The sequence below is a fragment of the Taudactylus pleione genome, unplaced genomic scaffold (genome assembly GCF_031769625.1).
Source record: "Taudactylus pleione unplaced genomic scaffold, aTauple2 ptg000988l, whole genome shotgun sequence".
In the NCBI taxonomy this organism is placed as follows: domain Eukaryota; kingdom Metazoa; phylum Chordata; class Amphibia; order Anura; family Myobatrachidae; genus Taudactylus; species Taudactylus pleione.
In genome coordinates this window covers 458,652-477,408 of record NW_028285389.1, presented here as the reverse complement: position 1 = coordinate 477,408, position 18,757 = coordinate 458,652, and the positions used below count along the sequence as shown (strand labels likewise).

The 18,757-nt window shown below is 45.8% G+C and overlaps 1 protein-coding gene across 1 annotated transcript; it reads left to right on the top strand.

Moving 5' to 3' along the window:
• The first annotated feature begins 2,680 nt into the window (after nt 1–2,680).
• Nucleotides 2,681–18,736, top strand: LOC148454493 (ficolin-2-like). Its single transcript, XM_088460915.1, has 9 exons — nt 2,681–2,750; nt 3,855–3,947; nt 4,592–4,636; nt 7,548–7,583; nt 9,502–9,540; nt 11,554–11,681; nt 13,664–13,793; nt 16,064–16,198; nt 18,421–18,736. The coding sequence occupies exons 1-9, from the start codon at nt 2,681–2,683 to the stop codon at nt 18,675–18,677; spliced, it is 933 nt and encodes a 310-aa protein (XP_088317041.1). The 3' UTR covers nt 18,678–18,736.
• Nucleotides 18,737–18,757: the final 21 nt, after the last annotated feature.

Here is an 18,757-nt window from a genome sequence, read left to right as displayed (position 1 = left end):
TGTATAATAGGAGAGAAAAAAGAAAAAAAAAAGAAAAAAACTGGATATATAAATATACAAATATTTTCCAGTCAAACAAATAGCCTAATATTTTTTTATATGAACTGTCCTATCTTGGGCTATCATCCAAACTCAAAGTATCTCTTTATTTTTCTATTGTACTTTTGATTTACTTTCAACAATGAACTTCAACATTCTTTTTCTTTGTACAGAAAATGATGTAATATAAGATAGTTCTAGATCTGTATCAGAATAGTCACAGATACCATCTGTGTAAATGTCACACCTGCAAAACATTTTCCCTATACAAGCCCAAAGCAAACACCTCACCCCCCTTTCTGTTACCCAACTTACGCTCTTCTCTTTGCCTCGTTGCCTTCCGTCCCCAGCAGTCACAAATGAAACATGATAAGTAATTGTCTTGCACTAACATGAAAAATGATAACATAATAACTTATATTATCACTAGTTAAACATTTTTTCTCCGGGAGAGGGCAGCCAGGTGGGAGTAGCGTGTGGGTAAGGGTGTTGTGGCGCAGCGATTGTGTCCTCGTGGTCCTGCCCCCACCGTCATTGCAAGAGACTGGCCTACTCTCTCCGAAATCCGGTAGAGCCACCGGAAATCTGGGAGTCACCCAGACATTAGAGGAGAGTAGATAGGTATAGTACGTGCATAACTGCAGAGCTACATCTTACAGCTCCGGAGCCAGTACCTGGAGGCATCTTAGCATCGTTAAGCTGTCTCGGTGATAGTGTTTGTTATATTGTGGCATATCCTTAAAATAAAAAAAGAATAATCTGTGTGGGTGTTGCAAATATAAATATAAAAAAACTCCCGATATTGATGTTAATGTGACCCTTTGGCCAAGTACCTAAATAGTCTCAGCACAGGGGTGAGAAAAGTCTCAGCGGCAATGATGTTAAGAGCGCTCACCTGAATTTTGATTCTCTGCCGTTGATTCAGGAGTCTTGTTCTGTTTACTTGTTTTGGCTTCACCACACTCATGGTTTTACCTTATCCACCCCATCGACTACAGCTTTGTCAGCGCAACCTGTCCTTCGATGCCTAGGCAGCTTGGTAGGTTGCGGCCTGTCTTGGAAGCTTCCCCAACCAGCATTGTGACCTTTCCACACATTTAATGGTGGTCACCTTCCGATACAAGTGACTCTCTCCACCCAGATCCCAGATGCTGGCTTCCACACCATCCCCCATTGGGGTGCCTGGAGTAGGACCAGGCATTGTAGTTTATGTATGAAATTACTTTCAGAAATGGAATTGCAGAAGTTCAGGCACAGATTTGGGTCTTCCTACAGTTTCTAAGTGCATCCTATTAACATTTACAGTATATGTCCAACATTAGTTAAAACAAAGTTAATATTTCGATGATCGCTAGGGAGATTATTATAGATGGGAGAGTACACTTTCTTTTGTAAATTATATGGATATTAGAAGTCATCAAGGGGTTCTGTAACCATACAAAGCACATGTCTGTATCCATAATCCTTTACAGTATCAATTAAATAGCTGCAGTGGCACAGTCTCCCAGCTTTTGGCAGGCACACCCTACATCAGAGTGCATGGAGGATAGTAGTCCCAAGAACTGACACTTTCCATGATCAATCCAACAGGATCTGTAATTCCTAGTCAGTTCTTTCCAGGTGAGCACCAACGTAGATGGTGTGATGACCCCCTGTTTACCGCCAACAAGGATCCCACCTGGTGTGGCTTTATCGCGGCTAATTTAATATACCGATTCCTCACTGGATTGGGACTGGCTTACATCAGGGGTAGTAACCGAGCCTCCCCTGTACTACACATTGTCTGCATGCCCCCTGCTGTGCTGGGCTCCTGCCAGTCTATGTGTTCTTGTTATTACGTAGTAGCTACCCACGTTACCAGATGAAAGAGCATGTTTGCCCTACTATCTGGGCATCCCCCACCCATTATAGGAGTCTATTCACTAAGCCTTGGAGAGAGATAAAATGGAGAAAGATAAATCCCAGCTAATCAGTTCCTGGCTATGTGAATAGACCTCATTATCATTCTGGGTCATTTCATGTTATGTATCAACTGGGACTTACGAGACAAAATGGCCGCCCGTTATTAATGGAAGTCCTCTGATGTTTCGTCAGTAGCCGGTGCTAACAATCATGGTTCTCCGGCCAGCTGGGTACCCTGGTGACTAGAAATGCGATACGGAATATATTACAGCCCTGTCAACATTTAAGAGCAGCGTTCAACAATCATGAGCTCATATATAGATGACAGTCAGTATAACCTATGCTGGAGATACGTGATGCTTAGTGGGCCTAACCTTTACTCTACAAGTAAGCTCCGCACCCTGCCCTCACCACAGCCTTGTGCTGACCTAAGATCCTGTTGGCAGCCATCTTGCTATTATGAAACCTTAACAATGGCAGCTGGCATCTATGTGTGTTTGTCCACACCAGGAAAGAACGGTAAGGGATATTCTTGTCACAGGGTGTAGATATCTCAGTTAGCAGGAATTGTGTCATTTTTTTATGATTAGGTAATAATAAATTATAATCTCCATTGTGAGATTATTATTCAGAAAAGACCTTACCAGCCTATAAATAGCGATAACGTTCCTCACAGAAACCAGAATACGATAGGAAGGTTCCAGTACAAGGCTGAAGGAGCAGAGTCTCCGAAGCCACAATGTCGTCCTCATCGCTTGTTCTCTTCTTCCTGGTCATCACCCTCGGTAACGCCGAGGACACCTGTTCAGGTGTGTTGAGGTTCCCAGGTGTTCCCATTGTCTATTTTCCCCTATGGAGATGTCTGAGAAATTGCCTGAAATGTGGAAGATGGTGCTTATTATCTTTTGTAATTAAGTCAGACAGGCCTTTTGCCCGTCAAAGGGCGGTATTCAATTGTTTTCGCGGTCCAGATCTCCCGTCTAAAGTGACAGGAGATCGTGGGGCGCTATGCAATTGATGCCCATTTTTGCGGTGATCGCGCCGATAGAGGTCGGGTTTAGCCGCGTAAAACGGCTACCTCCGACCAAAGTGCTGGGCGCGATCGCGAAAAGTGCTGTTTGTGCGCCCAAACAGGTCACTTTTCGCCCATTTCAGCTCGCACCCTCCTGGGGCTGCGAGCTGAAATGGTGTGCAGGCAGCTGATCGCGCCCAACAGGAGCAACAATTGAATAGCTCCTGTCAGGCGCAAAAGGGGGTGAAACAATTGAATACCGCCCAAAGTGTTTAATATCGAAAAATATTTGATGAGCCCCATTTAATGGGAAACTGCTACACCATGTAGGATCAATATAGTCTATGCTTAAGATATTTTCCTATCGTAACGTTACTTTAAATTACTAGCTTTTAAATATCCCCTTTCAAATATTGCAAAATATATTTCTTTATTATTCTGTCTTCCTTCTGTGCTTTTCAGTCATGCATTTGTATGATCAGAGTTGTTTATTTCCGCTGTGCCTGGATGCATCACCTCGGCTGCACCCTCTGCATTTGGACACAGTTATTGTCAGAGGGCAGCTTTTGTTTTGTAATTTACGAGCACAAATAAACAACTCTGACTGGTTCGATGAAAACAACACTGGAAAGCACAGAAATAAGAAAGAAAACCAAACCGGTTTGGTAAAAGTTGCAGAAGGGTATGTACAAACTAATATATAAAAAGGTGAAATTTTTTTAAAAGTTTTGTAATCGAAAATTAAATGGAAAATTTGCTGAATAAAAAAATAATCAAAAAAATGGATTAACAACATTAAAAAATAATAATAATAATTTGTAGAATATTTTAGCAAATATATAAAACCACTGTTATCCACAGTTCTCATTTTGCTTTTCCTTTCTTTTTTTACATTTATTAGGTGGCTTAGAACAGATGACTATCCTGAAAGGATGTCCTGGGACACCGGGTGCTCAAGGTGATAAAGGGGAACGTGGAGCTCCTGGAGAGAGAGGTTGGTATTAGCAGTTCCTGCTTCTGCTATAGGGACACCTATGGCAATTAGACTGTTCTACTGAGGACATAGGGAGCGTATATATATAGTTCTGTTACTGGATATATACATCGGGTGCAGTAATATTCAGACAACTGTATCAGATTGGTAATTAGGGCAGTAATTTCGCCTATCAGCTTCTGTGTGTCCATCCGGCAGAGCTCAGTATAATTCTCCAGGCTATGAACCCTGAGGATGGAATTGTTATGGGTGTGGGCAGGCTGAGTATCTCTCCCAACCTATGGGATTCCCGTTCATGGCAATACTGGTGTCTGTTACTATTTATAGAGATGGGATTTAGCATTAAATGATAGCTTAAATTTTATTTTAAAGATAACTTTTATTTACAATTAATGCAGTCAACGCTGACATTCATATCTATATTATCATAACTTGTATCCAGCTTGCCTATAATGTGACAATATAATGTTTAGTTTATGGGAATCTTATGAAAAAAGGAAAATTAACTAATATCTATAGCTCACGCTATAATATATCCACATAGACGGTAGCTGATATAGTCAGTCAGTGGTTATATCATGTACTATATGTACATTACTCATTATTATCATATATATGTGTTATGCATTATGTATTATTCGCAGGACCCCCGGGCGTTGCAGGAATAGCTGGGCCACCCGGACAGAAAGGTTGGTGACAATTTGTAATCTCCCATATTTACATATTTTTGGGTATGATTGTAATTAACACATCTGGGATATCTGCTATAGCATGTCTAAATAATACGTATATACAGGTACATAAATATGTCATTGACAGTGAATTAAGGGCCTGACTCAGGGCCTGATTCTGACCCGCTCGCGAGCGCTGTACGCTCGCAAGCGGGTCGATGGTGCCTAAGTGCGCATGCGCACGATGGAGGGAGCTCCGTCGTGCGCATGCGTGAGACCCGGCGAGCGACGGGGAATCCGTCGCTCGGGGTCTCGCACCAAAGGGGGCGTGCTGTCGATGGTGAGTGACAGCACGCCCCCTTTGGTGGGCGTGCCGCGGGCGTGGCTGCCAGACGGACGTGTTCCCATGGGAATGCCTACCGTCTGGGTCCGGCCCCACTGACATCACTAGTGATGTCACTAGTGATGTCAGTGGGAGTGATTTTGGCTCTGATAGAGTCAAAATCACTCCAGGGCTTGCATCAGCGAGACCCTACCGCAGGGTCTCGTCTCAAGCCCGATGGTCGCGATGGTCTTGACCATTGCGACCATCATCATGGACGCTCGCTATAGCTGTGGGTGGTAACCCACAGCTATGCGAGCGTCCAAGAGGCCGCTCCAAGTTTAGGTAGGAGGGCCCTGATTCAGAGCGAGCGCTCTGGTCAGAGCGTCCGGCTCTGAATCAGGCCCTTAGAGCAGAAAAGGAATTGTCTTTTTTTGTTGACCTGAAAACTACCTTTGTGAGTAGCTAATTAATAAGCCATAAATATATATAATAGAAATATATAATAAATGGTTATTAGCATATTTGCTTCGCTATTAGTCTCCAGGGATTTTAGAAGATCCTTTTATAGACATTTACACACATGCACAAAGCGTACCTCCAGGTTATCCAGCATTTCCGCCAGGTGCACTAATAATTAGTTGAGGCATCTACCGATAGTAGTAGGGCAGCAACGCACCTCGATGTGCATAAGGGGGACCGTGCAAAACCAAGCTCCAAGCTGTGCACAGCAATGGATGACTGACTTCGTCAAATGTAAAAGTTGCCCATTGTTTTATGTACAAACGTACATTAAATCTAGCATATACTGTAGATGCACCAGAAGTACCAAATCATAATCATCATGTCATTAAATATTCAACAAATGGCATGTCCTGTAGGTTTATTGCATTGTAATGAGGTGGGGACTTGGGTACGTATTGTATTGGCCCAGTGTGACCTGGCATACTCATTGCTCCAAGTGCATTAACCTAATAGTAATATTCCCCTGTTACTGGTCCTTGTGTTAGCCACCTTGTTTCTGTCTGTGTCTCACATGCTGGATGTGCGATCCCCTAGGAACAGGCAAAGCTAGAACGTAGGGCCCGATTCAGACCCGCTCACTAGATGCGATCGCACGCAGCGAAAGTATGTAAATCCCGCGATCGCACAGCAAGACAATAGCACTCCCACTATGGGCCATATTCAATTAGAGGCGAAAAGTCAGAGGTCGCAGGTCGTCCTGGGGATAAAGTATCGGGTGCATGCCCGCGTATCCCCGTATTCAATTAGGATTCAGCGAAAACGGGACACGGCGGAAATGTAAGTAGCGAAAAGTCTTGTCACTTTTTGAGGAAATCAGCCTGTCATCCCCCCAAAAGATGTACTACCATGGGGGATCACTATAGATACCCCTATAAGGCCCTGCTAAAGGTATTTAGGGCTTTTAAACTGTGTCGGCAGGTGCTTTAATGCTTCTTTGAACAAGTGGTGAAGAATAGCATTTAGCAACATTTAAAAAAAAAAAATAACTAGTCCCATCAAATTTGGGGTACATGAAAATGGGTACAGGCATATTTTTCAGTCCCTAAAGTGAAGTTTTAAAATTCTTCAAAAATCCACCTGTCACATTCTAGAAACCACCTGCCGAATACTTGGGGACCCCCCCTGAGTCTATTTCGATAGTTTTTAAGTTTGTCCCCAAACTTTTTTTTTTTCGCCCCCAAAACAAAAACCACTTTTTTGGGGGTGTCCTGTTGAACTTTTTTAATTTTTTTGACACAGATAACTTTAAGGGGACATTCCAAGGGGCTGCAGGCTACTTTTTTAAAGTTTGCACCCCAAAACACCAATTCTGAACTTTTTTCCGCCACCTATTCTATGGTGAAAACTTATCCCCGTTTTTTTTACAAAGACTTTTCGCACCTGCGAAAAGTCTTTGAAATTGAATACGGGGATAAGTGAAAATGGCGAAAATGACGTCATCAGACTTTTAGTTTCTAATTGAATATGTCCCTTTGTCTTGGCGTGCGATCGCGGTGTGTGTGCAGACGGCCACAAGTCTGTCTTAAGACGCCCACTTTCCCTTCGCTAGGCACGTCAACTCCAGGAAGTGTATGCAACCATCGGTACCATCGAGGACCATCGGATGCATACGCAGCACTTGTGGTTGACCCTACCCTACCGCAAGCACTGCGAGTGCTTCAGTGTAAAAATCAGCCAAGTGACGTGTACTATGACGCTGCGTCTTAATTATGCACGCCTCTGAAACGGCGTTAAGACGCTCAGGCACGCCTGCGTTCGAACCACCAATCCCGTTTCCATCGACCAACCCGTCACCACCCAGAAATGTCTTGTCCTGTTGCTCATTCTAGCGAGACGTCTATACACAAGGGGCGGGCGCTTCGCGATCGCACAGACTGTTTCGCACATGCACTGTGATGCGTACGCATGCACAGAATGCAAACATCGGCAGGCTGCGTGCGAACGCTTCCTAGCGAGGGGGTCTGAATCGGGCCCATAGTACAATAGATTGTTTGGCAGTGTGATGTGAGGATGATCCCCTCATATACAGCAGCACAGGGATGCAAGTGTTACTTCTCATTGTTATATGTCATTGTGACGCAGGAGATCCCGGTACTCCAGGGACGCCAGGACAAAAAGGTACTGTAAGCTGCCATGTAATACAGTTTGCTGTTGTGAGTTTGTGGTCTAATAAGATTCTTAGCTGCTATGAGCAGTAATCTTGTATCACTGTTTTTCCAGGCACTGTAACAGTGATTCCTGTAATCAGTGCGTGTTTGTGTCACCTCCACATTGTACAATGTTGTGGGATATGTTGGGGCTTTATAAATAACTAATTTTTTTTTTTTTATTATTATTATTATTTATTAACATTATTATTATTATTATTATTATCATCATTGCTATTTATAACCTGGAAATGTTATTTATTTATTAACATTCATTTAGTAACATTTATTCATGTACCACCAGAATATTCAGTTGTGCATTACAATTGAGAACAAACACAGTAATGAAATGATACTGGGTATTAACAACCCTTCTCACAAGCTCTATAGGATAAATGAGTTTGAAATAAGTACTATACGTATATTGTATATTGAACCAGCCATATTGCAATAGTATAAAAGTGCTCGGTTTGCTCTATAATCAAACATCAATGTTGGTCAGGGGTCAGATGGATGTTTGAGTATATAAGGAGAACACAAGTGAAGTTTGTGTGAACTGTGTAGAGGGTTGAGTAGAATAGCCTATGAAGATTAGTAGGGTGGTTTATGAATGTGATAAGCTGCCCCTATAGGTGAGTTTCCAGGGAACGCTTGAAGGTTTGGGGACTTGGAAAGTCTTGTTGTGCAAGGGAGGGCATTCCAAAGAGCAGGACTAGCCCAAAAAATGTCCTGCAGCCGTGACAGGGAGCAGGTACTGAGCGTGGATGAGAGACACAGATCTTACACACAGCGGAGGAGGTAAGATGGGAGACTTTGTAAGACAGATGAAGAGGTGTATGTTGGTGCAGTGTTGCTGATGGCCAGCTATGTTAATAGAACAATTTTATATTGGTTTCAGTAAAAAACAGACAGTCAGTGTAGGGACTAACAGAGCAGGGCAGCAGGAGAAGAATGTAATTAGGAAAAATTAACCTAGTCGCTGTATTCAAAATAGATTGTACTGGTGAAAATCTGGATAGGGGAAGACCAGTAAGGAGGGTATTGCTATAGCCAATGCAGTTAGGGGAAGACCAGTAAGGGGGTCCGTAAGGGGCCCACAGCCTATCCCCGCAGCCTATCCCTAACCCCCCTCCCCGCAGTCTAACCCTCCCCCCCACAGCCTATCCCTCACCCCCCCCGCAGCCTAAAACTAACCCTCCCCCCCGCAGCCTATCCCTAACCCTCCCTCCCCGCAGCCTATCCCTAACCCTCCCCCCCGCAGCCTATCCCTCCCCCCGCAGCCTATCCCTAACCCTCCCCCCCACAGCCTATCCCTCACCCTCCCCCCCGCAGCCTATCCCTAACACCCCCCCTGCAGCCTATCCCTAACCCTCCCTACCCGCAGCCTAACCCTCCCCCCTGCAACCTAACCCTCCCCCCCGCAGACTAAATCTAACCCTCCCCCTGCAGCCAATCCCTAACCCTCCCCCCCGCAGCCTATCCCTAACCCTCCCCCCCACAGCCTAACCCTCCCCCCCGCTGCCTGAACATAACCCTCCCCCTCGCAGCCTATCCCTAACCCTTCCTCTAGTGCCTAACCCCTACCCTGACCCTCCCCCTATCCCCAATACTTACCATTGCAATGCCGGTGGTCGGGATTCTGGAGCATTCTGAACGCCGGCATCCCAACAGCTACACCCCCCCCCCAAGAGACGTGGTATAAATAGAGAAGAGCAGAGGACCTAGGACTGAGCCTTGTGGTCTCCAATGATAGATGGATCCAGAGAAACAAGCTATCTGCTAAGAAGGATATAATGATATAAATGTAAATGTATAAATGTGGTTTTGAAATGTTGTCAGCTTTATACTTTGGCCTATTTATCGCTGTGAATTATGTTTCATGTCTACAGGGGAAAAGGGAGACTCAGCCTTTCCGGAATCTGTGTACGGTGAGGTTTCCTCGCACCTATTTCTGTGACCATAAATGTAGGATTTAATGAATAGTTACAGCAGGAAATGTATAGTAGCTATTTAAGTTGTAGTTTTCTGTATGAAAATGCTGTAGAAAGCAGGGCCGTAACTAGGGTAGTGCGACCAGTGCCATGGTGCAGGGCACCGCAGGGCATAGACAGTGTCATCTGCTCCTAGCATAGACAGTGTCACCTGCTCCCAGCATAGACAGTGTCACCTGCTCCCAGCATAGACAGTGTCACCTGCACCTAGCATAGACAGTGTCACCTGCTCCCAGCATAGACAGTGTCACCTGCTCCTAGCATAGACAGTGTCACCTGCACCTAGTATAGACAGTGTCACCTGCTCCTAGCATAGACAGTGTCACCTGCACCTAGCATAGACAGTGTCACCTGCTCCCAGCATAGACAGTGTCACCTGCTCCCAGCGTAGACAGTGTCACCTGCTCCCAGGGGAAACAGTGTCATCTGCTCCCAGCGTAGACAGTGTCACCTGCTCCCAGCGTAGACAGTGTCACCTGCTCCCAGCATAGACAGTGTCACCTGCACCCAGCGTAGACAGTGTCACCTGCTCCTAGCATAGACAGTGTCACCTGCTCCCAGCATAGACAGTGTCACCTGCTCCCAGCATAGACAGTGTCACCTGCACCTAGCATAGACAGTGTCACCTGCTCCCAGCATAGACAGTGTCACCTGCTCCCAGCGTAGACAGTGTCACCTGCTCCCAGGGGAAACAGTGTCATCTGCTCCCAGCATAGACAGTGTCACCTGCTCCCAGCGTAGACAGTGTCACCTGCTCCCAGCGTAGACAGTGTCACCTGCACCCAGCGTAGACAGTGTCACCTGCTCCCAGCATAGACAGTGTCACCTGCACCCAGCATAGACAGTGTCACCTGCACCCAGCATAGACAGTGTCACCTGCTCCCAGCATAGACAGTGTCACCTGCTCCCAGCATAGGCAGTGTCACCTGCTCCCAGCATAGGCAGTGTCACCTGCACCCAGCATAGGCAGTGTCACCTGCTCCTAGCATAGGCAGTGTCACCTGCTCCTAGCATAGACAGTGTCACCTGCACCTAGCAGACAGTGTCACCTGCACCTAGCATAGACAGTGTCACCTGCTCCCAGCATAGACAGTGTCACCTGCTCCCAGCATAGACAGTGTCACCTGCTCCCAGCATAGACAGTGTCACCTGCTCCCAGCATAGACAGTGTCACCTGCACCTAGCATAGACAGTGTCACCTGCTCCCAGCATAGACAGTGTCACCTGCTCCTAGCAGACAGTGTCACCTGCTCCCAGCATAGACAGTGTCACCTGCTCCCAGCATAGACAGTGTCACCTGCTCCCAGCATAGACAGTGTCACCTGCTCCCAGCATAGACAGTGTCACCTGCTCCTAGCAGACAGTGTCACCTGCTCCCAGCATAGACAGTGTCACCTGCTCCCAGCATAGACAGTGTCACCTGCTCCTAGCATAGACAGTGTCACCTGCTCCTAGCATAGACAGTGTCACCTGCACCTAGCATAGACAGTGTCACCTGCTCCCAGCATAGACAGTGTCACCTGCTCAAGGCATAGACAGTCTCACCTGCTCCTAGCATAGACAGTGTCACCTGCTCCTAGCATAGACAGTGTCACCTGCTCCTAGCATAGACAGTGTCACCTGCTCCTAGCATAGACAGTGTCACCTGCACCCAGCATAGACAGTGTCACCTGCTCCCAGCATAGACAGTGTCACCTGTTCCCAGCATAGACAGTGTCACCTGCTCCCAGCATAGACAGTGTCACCTGCACCTAGCATAGACAGTGTCACCTGCTCCCAGCATAGACAGTGTCACCTGCTCCTAGCATAGACAGTGTCACCTGCTCCCAGCATAGACAGTGTCACCTGCTCCTAGCATAGACAGTGTCATCTCACAGCATAGTCAGACAGTGTAACCCGCTACCAGCATGGACAGACATTATATATAACTTTCTCCTTCCCATCTCTCAGCTGCCAAGAACTGTAAGGAGCTGCGGGATCTTGGAGTGATACTTAGTGACTGGTACATCATATACCCGAATGGCAGCGCCCCCCTGCGGGTCCTGTGTGACATGCACACTGATGGCGGAGGCTGGATTGTAAGTCTTTCTGCAGAAACTGCTACATTTCCTAAAAAATGCCGGTCACACATTCAGGGAATTTAATTTTTTTATCAAATACCCATTGCCGACATTACATCCCTGATCGCTAGATGATATTAAGTTACAAGTGACACTAATAATATGTATTATAGCGATACAGATGTTGGAACCACAGTAAACCTAATAACAAATCCATAACATTTTCCCAGTAATCTCCAACAGTTAATGGGGTGAATGTAACACATAGCGAATTCTCTGCAACTTTACAATTTACTCTCCAATACATCTGGCCAGGCCGTAACTAAGGGTGGGCAAGGGGTGCCCTGTGAGCAGCGTCCGTAGGTGTTCAGCTTCTTCCTGTGCCCGGCAGCCCCACCCATCATGATGTCACATGTTCAGGGGTGGGGCTGGCACAGGGAGGAAGATCCTACCACTTAGGCCCTACATCTGTCAACTTATATCTTTAACAATTAAGTAAATTGGGACGTCGATTTGCGAGGCACTGAGGTTGATTCGGCCCGTTCTTGGCGGAATTAGAATTTTGCCGGAATTGCGCCTGTTTTGCAAAATCTGAGGTTTCTACTTCAGGGTCCATAGGGGTCCACAGGGATGCCATGGGGATAATGTAGTTGGAGAGATCCAGGCACCAAACCATTAGAGCTTTAGCTCCCAGGACGGTTATTGTCGGCAAATCAGCTTATGTTGTGTCTGCAGGTCATTTTATGGTGCACAGCTGGGGCTATTATCCATAGGACATGTTATACCATATAAACAGTAGTTACACAAAGTAGTTCACAATATATACACTATAATGCACCCATAAATCTCAACTAATTAGATCATTTGTTTGTGGATGGGAGAACAGCTGAGATATACACATCCCATCAGGCTTAGGGGTATATTTACTAAGATGGGAGTTCTATTAAAAAGTGATGTTGCCCATAGCAACCAGATTCCAGGTGTTATCTTCTAGAAGGTGCTAGATAAATGAGAAGTAGAATCTGATTGGTTGCTATGGGCAACATCACTTTTAAAAGAACTCCCATCTTAGTAAATATACCCCTTAGAATGTAAAGTCCATCAACACTTTGATTAAATGGAAAGGCTGGAAGCATGAAGTGACATCTATATATAAGTGGGTATCTCAGTCCTTGCACATTCATACGCACGTGTGCACACCAGCTGTGCAGCGGCTTTGGCACATAATCATGCGTGCGTCCGACAAAACCCGCAGACACGGACGCGTCCGACTAAGAGTTCAGGCCCTGATTCAGAGCCGGACGCTCTGACAGAGCGCTCGCTCTGAATCAGGGCCGTCCCTCTGAATTTAAGAGAGGCCTCCTGGCCGCTCGCATAGCTGTGGGTGACCACCCACAGCTATAGCGAACGGCCAAAATGATGGTCGCGATGGTCAAGACCATCGCGACCATCGGGCTTGCGACGAGACCCTTGCGGTAGGGTCTCGCTGCCGCAAGCCCTGGAGTGCTTTCGGCTCTATCAGAGCCGAGAGCACTCCCACTGACATCACTAGTGATGTCAGTGGGGCCGGCCCCAGGCGGTAGGCGTTCCCGTGGGAACGCCTCCGTCTGGGCAGCCACGCCCCCGGCACGCCCACCAAAGGGGGCGTGCTGTCACTCACCATCGACAGCACGGCCCCTTTGGTGCGAGACCCATAACGACGGCTTGGCCGTCATTATTCGGGTCTCACGCATGCGCACGACGGAGCCGCCTCCATCGTGCGCATGCGCACTTGGCCAACATCGACATGCGCTCGCGAGCGGGTCTGAATTCGGCCCTCAGTTCCCAAATAAGTAAAGGAACAGCAGGTTTGGAGTAACGACGTAGAACCTAACAAGACAAGTTCTGTTCCCCCGGGGACAGTCAGTGATGAGAGCTGGAACCGCAGGGTTCCCGGACCTGAGTCCTGACAAAAATGGTCCCTCTGCAGCTTTCAGCCTCGTCTCCTATATCATTTCCAGGTATTTCAGAAACGCTTTGATGGTTCCGTTACGTTCCACCGTGACTGGAAGTCCTACAGGACGGGGTTTGGCGGACGCCTGACCGAGTTCTGGCTGGGGAATGAGAATCTGCACAAGATCACATCGTCAGGTAATGAGCACTAGGAGGTCACATGACCCACGCGCTCCGTGATAAATATACGAGGAACGAGGAACGCGATGTACAGCATAAAGATAAAATATAATCAGTGAGGTCTAATTTAGGAGCGGCTTGGTGGAGTATAATTACATCTTAATGGAAACGGACAAATTCACTTTGTATATAAAAACTCATGAACAAAACTAACTATAATAATACAGATATGGCGCCTGACTCAGCAGGGAACGGGATTGCAGAGCCGCACACAAGCAGCTTTGCAGTTCCATCCTTGCTAAAATGCAAATTCGACAGGAGGTGCCTGACACTTCCTGCTGCATCTGATGTCGGGGTCGCAGCCTGGGCCTTGGCACGCTCGGAAAATGGGGGTAGCACAAGCGGCATGCTCGGAAAATGGGGGTAGCACAAGCCCCCATTTCCTTGAATGCAAGGCGTCCCCGCACCACCCCGTAAACACCTCTGCCTGTCAATCAGACAGAGGCATAGCAGGGGCTACATGCGATCTCGCTGGACCCGTTCTGCACATGCGATAATCGGGAATCTGCGTCCAACTTCAGTTCAGCACCCTCTGGTGAAATCGGGTCCATAGAGACAGTCAGCAGGTTCCCCTATACAATAATAACAATGACCACGTGGTAACATTAGACGCTGATCAGCTAGATGCATTTCATATAGAGATGTGCACCAGACTATTTTTTGCTGGTTTCGTTGCTAATTCGTCGTCCAGTTTTGGTTTAGTCAAAATGCCATGACTGTTTTTTTTTTTTTTTTTAAAGTTACAAAAAAGCTAAAATCAGATAGTTTGAGCCTTTTTTTGATTCTAGAGCATTATAAACCTCAATAACATAATTTTCCAGTCAATTTTGACAACCTCACAGCTAACAATATTGTTTTTACCCAGGCCAAAAGGTTGCACCGAGCTAGCTGGCTGACTAAGCTAAGCGACAGCAGTGGGCGGCACAAACACGTGGCAGTTCAACTTCAAACATAGCACATGGCTCACACTGCGTGGAGTCACAAGGCTTATATATGCACGTGAACAAAGTGCACTAGGGTAAAGCGCACCAAACAGTACAAACAATAGAATTTAACTATTTTTTTTTTCATTTTGATTTTTTTTTTAGGTCGCAGCTGAATTAAAAGTGAGTGGAGTCACAGGGCTTATATATGAAACATAAACATTCTCTTTAGATGGACACAGCACAGCAAATATACAGCAGAGTACAGCGCAGCATAAAGCAGCGTGCCTCCCTATACACAATGACTAAGAGCAGCACAGCCACTTGTGAGTCTGGGCACAGAACAACCTATACAGCAGAGTACAGTGCAGCATAAAGCAGTGTACCCCCCTTATACACATTGACTAAAAGCAGCACAGCCACTTGTGATTCTTGACACAGCCCAGCCTATACAGCAGAGTACAGCACAGCATACAGCAGCGTGCCCCCCCTGTACACATTGACTAAGAGCAGCACAGCCACTTGTGAGTCTGGGCACAGCACAGCCTTAACAGCAGAGTACAGTGCAGCATACAGCAGCGTGCCCCCCCTGTACACATTGACTAAGAGCAGCACAGCCACTTGTGAGTCTGGGCACAGCACAGCCTTAACAGCAGAGTACAGTGCAGCATACAGCAGCGTGCCCCCCCTGTACACATTGAATAAGAGCAGCACAGCCACTTGTGAGTCTGGGCACAGCACAGCCTTAACAGCAGAGTACAAGAGTACAGACGGCACTTGCTCTCGTAGCCCGGCTCCTTCCTATGGGAAGGAGTTCCTGGGATGCGAAGAGGGATCCAAGCAGATCCCTAGGCCACCTTCTCACAAACTCCCTGGCGGCTGTGTGCATGCGTGACCCAAGGTTACACATGCATACCCGGGCCGAGAGGGAGGAGGTAAGTAACATCTGTAGCTGCAATACTAACCGAGGGGACAGCTGCTTTTCAGAGCAGCTGTCCCCGCACCGGAGCAATGATGAATTTAACTTGACAATGGGAAAACATCTGGATGAGAGTTTAAATCATGAGTTTTTTAGTCTAAACAAAGGTGAGTTTGCACGTTCTCGGACTCTATTACATTGGCCGAGTTAAAAAAGTTTTTTAAACTTAGATAGTGGAAAGAGCAGGGTCCTCCAACAGTGAAGTGATATGAGCCTCCATCACACTGATGCGGACACATTGTGCTGTCAGATACATTGAATCTAATTGTATTTATTTTTTACCAGACAGAACATTAACAAAGTTAATTATCTTGCTCTCATTGCAGGCACTTGGGAACTACGAGTGGACCTACAAGACTTTGAGGCTGTAAACTCTTTTGCTAAATACAAAACTTTTAAAATTATGGGAGAGTCTGAGAAATACAAATTGATACTTGGAGACTTTGTTAATGGTAGTGCAGGTAAGGAATGGCAGCGTTATATAAAGGAACAGCAGCATTATATAAAGAAATGACAGTGTTATATAAAGGAATTACAGTTTTATATAAAAGAACAGTGTTATATAAAGGAATTACAGTGTTATATTAATTAATTACAGTCTTATATAGAGGAATGACAGTGCTATATAAAGGAATTACAGTATTATATAAAGTAATGCCAGTGTTATATAAAGGAATTACAGTGTTATATAAAGGAAGGACAGTATTATACAAAGGAATGACAGTCTTATATAAAGGAATGACAGTGTCCTATAAAGGAATGACAGTGTCATATAAAGAAATATAATGCTATATAAAGGAATTACAGTCTTATATAAAGGAATTAGTTTTATATAAAGGAATGACAGTGTTATATAAATGAATGACAGTGTTACATGAAGGAATTACAGTCTTACATAGAGGAATTACAGTGTTATAGAAAGGAATTACAGTCTTATAGAAAGGAATGACAGTGTTACAGAAAGGAATGAAAGTGTTATATAAAGGAAGGACAGTGTTATATAAAGGAATTACAGTCTTACATAAAGGAATAACTGTGTTATATAAAGGAATGACAGTGTTACATGAAGGAATTACAGTCTTACTTAAAGGAATGACAGTGTTATATAAAGGAATGACAGTGTTATATAAAGGAATGACAGTCTTATAGAAAGGAATGACAGTGTTATAGAAAGGAATGAAAGTGTTATATAAAGGAATGACAGTGTTATATCAAGGAATTACAGTCTTACATAAAGGAAGGACAGTGTTATAGAAATAAATGACAGTGTTATATAAAGGAATTACAGTCTTATAGAAAGGAATGACAGTGTTATAGAAAGGAATGAAAGTGTTATATAAAGGAAGGACAGTGTTATATAAAGGAATTACAGTTTTATATAAAGGAACAACAGTGTTATATAAAGGAAGGAGAGTATTATATACAGAAGAACCCATACGCTGTTGGGCATGATCTGGCGCCTTACGTCTGACGGCCACTCCCTGCGGTCACAGAGTCACTCTGAAGTTTGATGGATCGATGTGCGACTGTTGGTTCATCTTTGTACGCAAGCGGCTGGAATTGAGACTCCTCTAGCGGGCGCCTCAACACCAGTCTCAACGGCTGAGACATTTAGATATTTTCACACCTCGGCTGCGTTTGGGATTTACAGAGAATATTTGTCCATTCACAGCAGTCCCTGCCCCGGTGGAGCTTACACTCTATGGGCCTGATTCAGACCCGCTCGCAAGCGGGTCGATGGTGGGGCATTGCGCATGTGTGGCGTGCGCAGTGCGCGAGCCCATTAGCGAGTGAGAAATTCACTCGCTCCGCGGCTCGCTACAAACGCGGCGACTGTCGATGTTGATCGACAGCTCGCCCTGTTTTGTAGGTGGCTGGACAAACGGAGGCGTTCCTGAATGAACGCCTGCCGTTTGTGGGCTGCCCTACTGAAATCACGAGTGATGTCAGTAGTGAGCTTCTGGCTATATGAAAGCCGTTAGCTCACTAGGGCCCTACCACAAGGGTCTCGTCGACAAGCTCTATGATCGCGAGGCCGGGTTTTTTAAACAAAGCGGCCGCCGTGATTCAGAGCAAGCGCTCGCTTTTTGCGAGCGGCTCTGAATCAGGCCCTCTATTCCCTACCACATGTACACGCACACACTTACACACTAGGGATAATTTTTAGGAACCAATTAACCTACCAGTATATTTTTTGGAGTGTGGGGGGGAAACTGCAGTACGTGGAAGAAACCTAGTCAAACAAAGGGGAGAATATACAAACTCCACACAGTTAGGGCCATGGTGGGAATCGAACTCATGACCTTGGGGCTGTGAGGCAGTAATGCTAAACAGTACACCATCCATGCTGCCCAATGGATTCATCGTAAGTGCCCTCAAGAGCTACAATATCAAAGCCTATATTGGCCAAATGGCTTTGTACTTCCACATGGCCCAAACACCCACCATGCCCGTTAATGATGCTATAATAACTCTTCACGATCACTATTAGGCATGTCGGATATGTGGTCGTAAGGTGACGGCTATCACCCTCAGTGTGAAGACATTACACATTATCTCCAACAGAACCTGATGTCTTCCAGAACAGGCTTATTCTCATAAAAACTGGTGCAAACGCCAACTGCGACGCAGAAGCGTTACTTTTACACGTTCACTCGTAACCCTGGTTGTATTTTCTGTTTAGGAGATTCTCTGAAACACCACAATGCTACGATGTTCTCCACCGTGGACCAGGACAACGACGCAAATAGGATACGAAATTATGCCCTGGACTTCAAGGGGGCCTGGTGGTGGCCCAATACAACTCACTGGGCAAACCTGAACGGAGGGTACCTTCTCGGGAAAGATCTGACCCACACGTGTAATGGCATTAACTGGTTTACCGGCAAGCAGTGCAGTAACTCCTACAAACAGTCTGAGATGAAGATTAGACCCGTCTGACGACATGGAAGAGGCTTCCTACAATCACACTGATTGCATCTGACATATAACTGCTGTGATTGGCTGTTATTGTGCTGCCG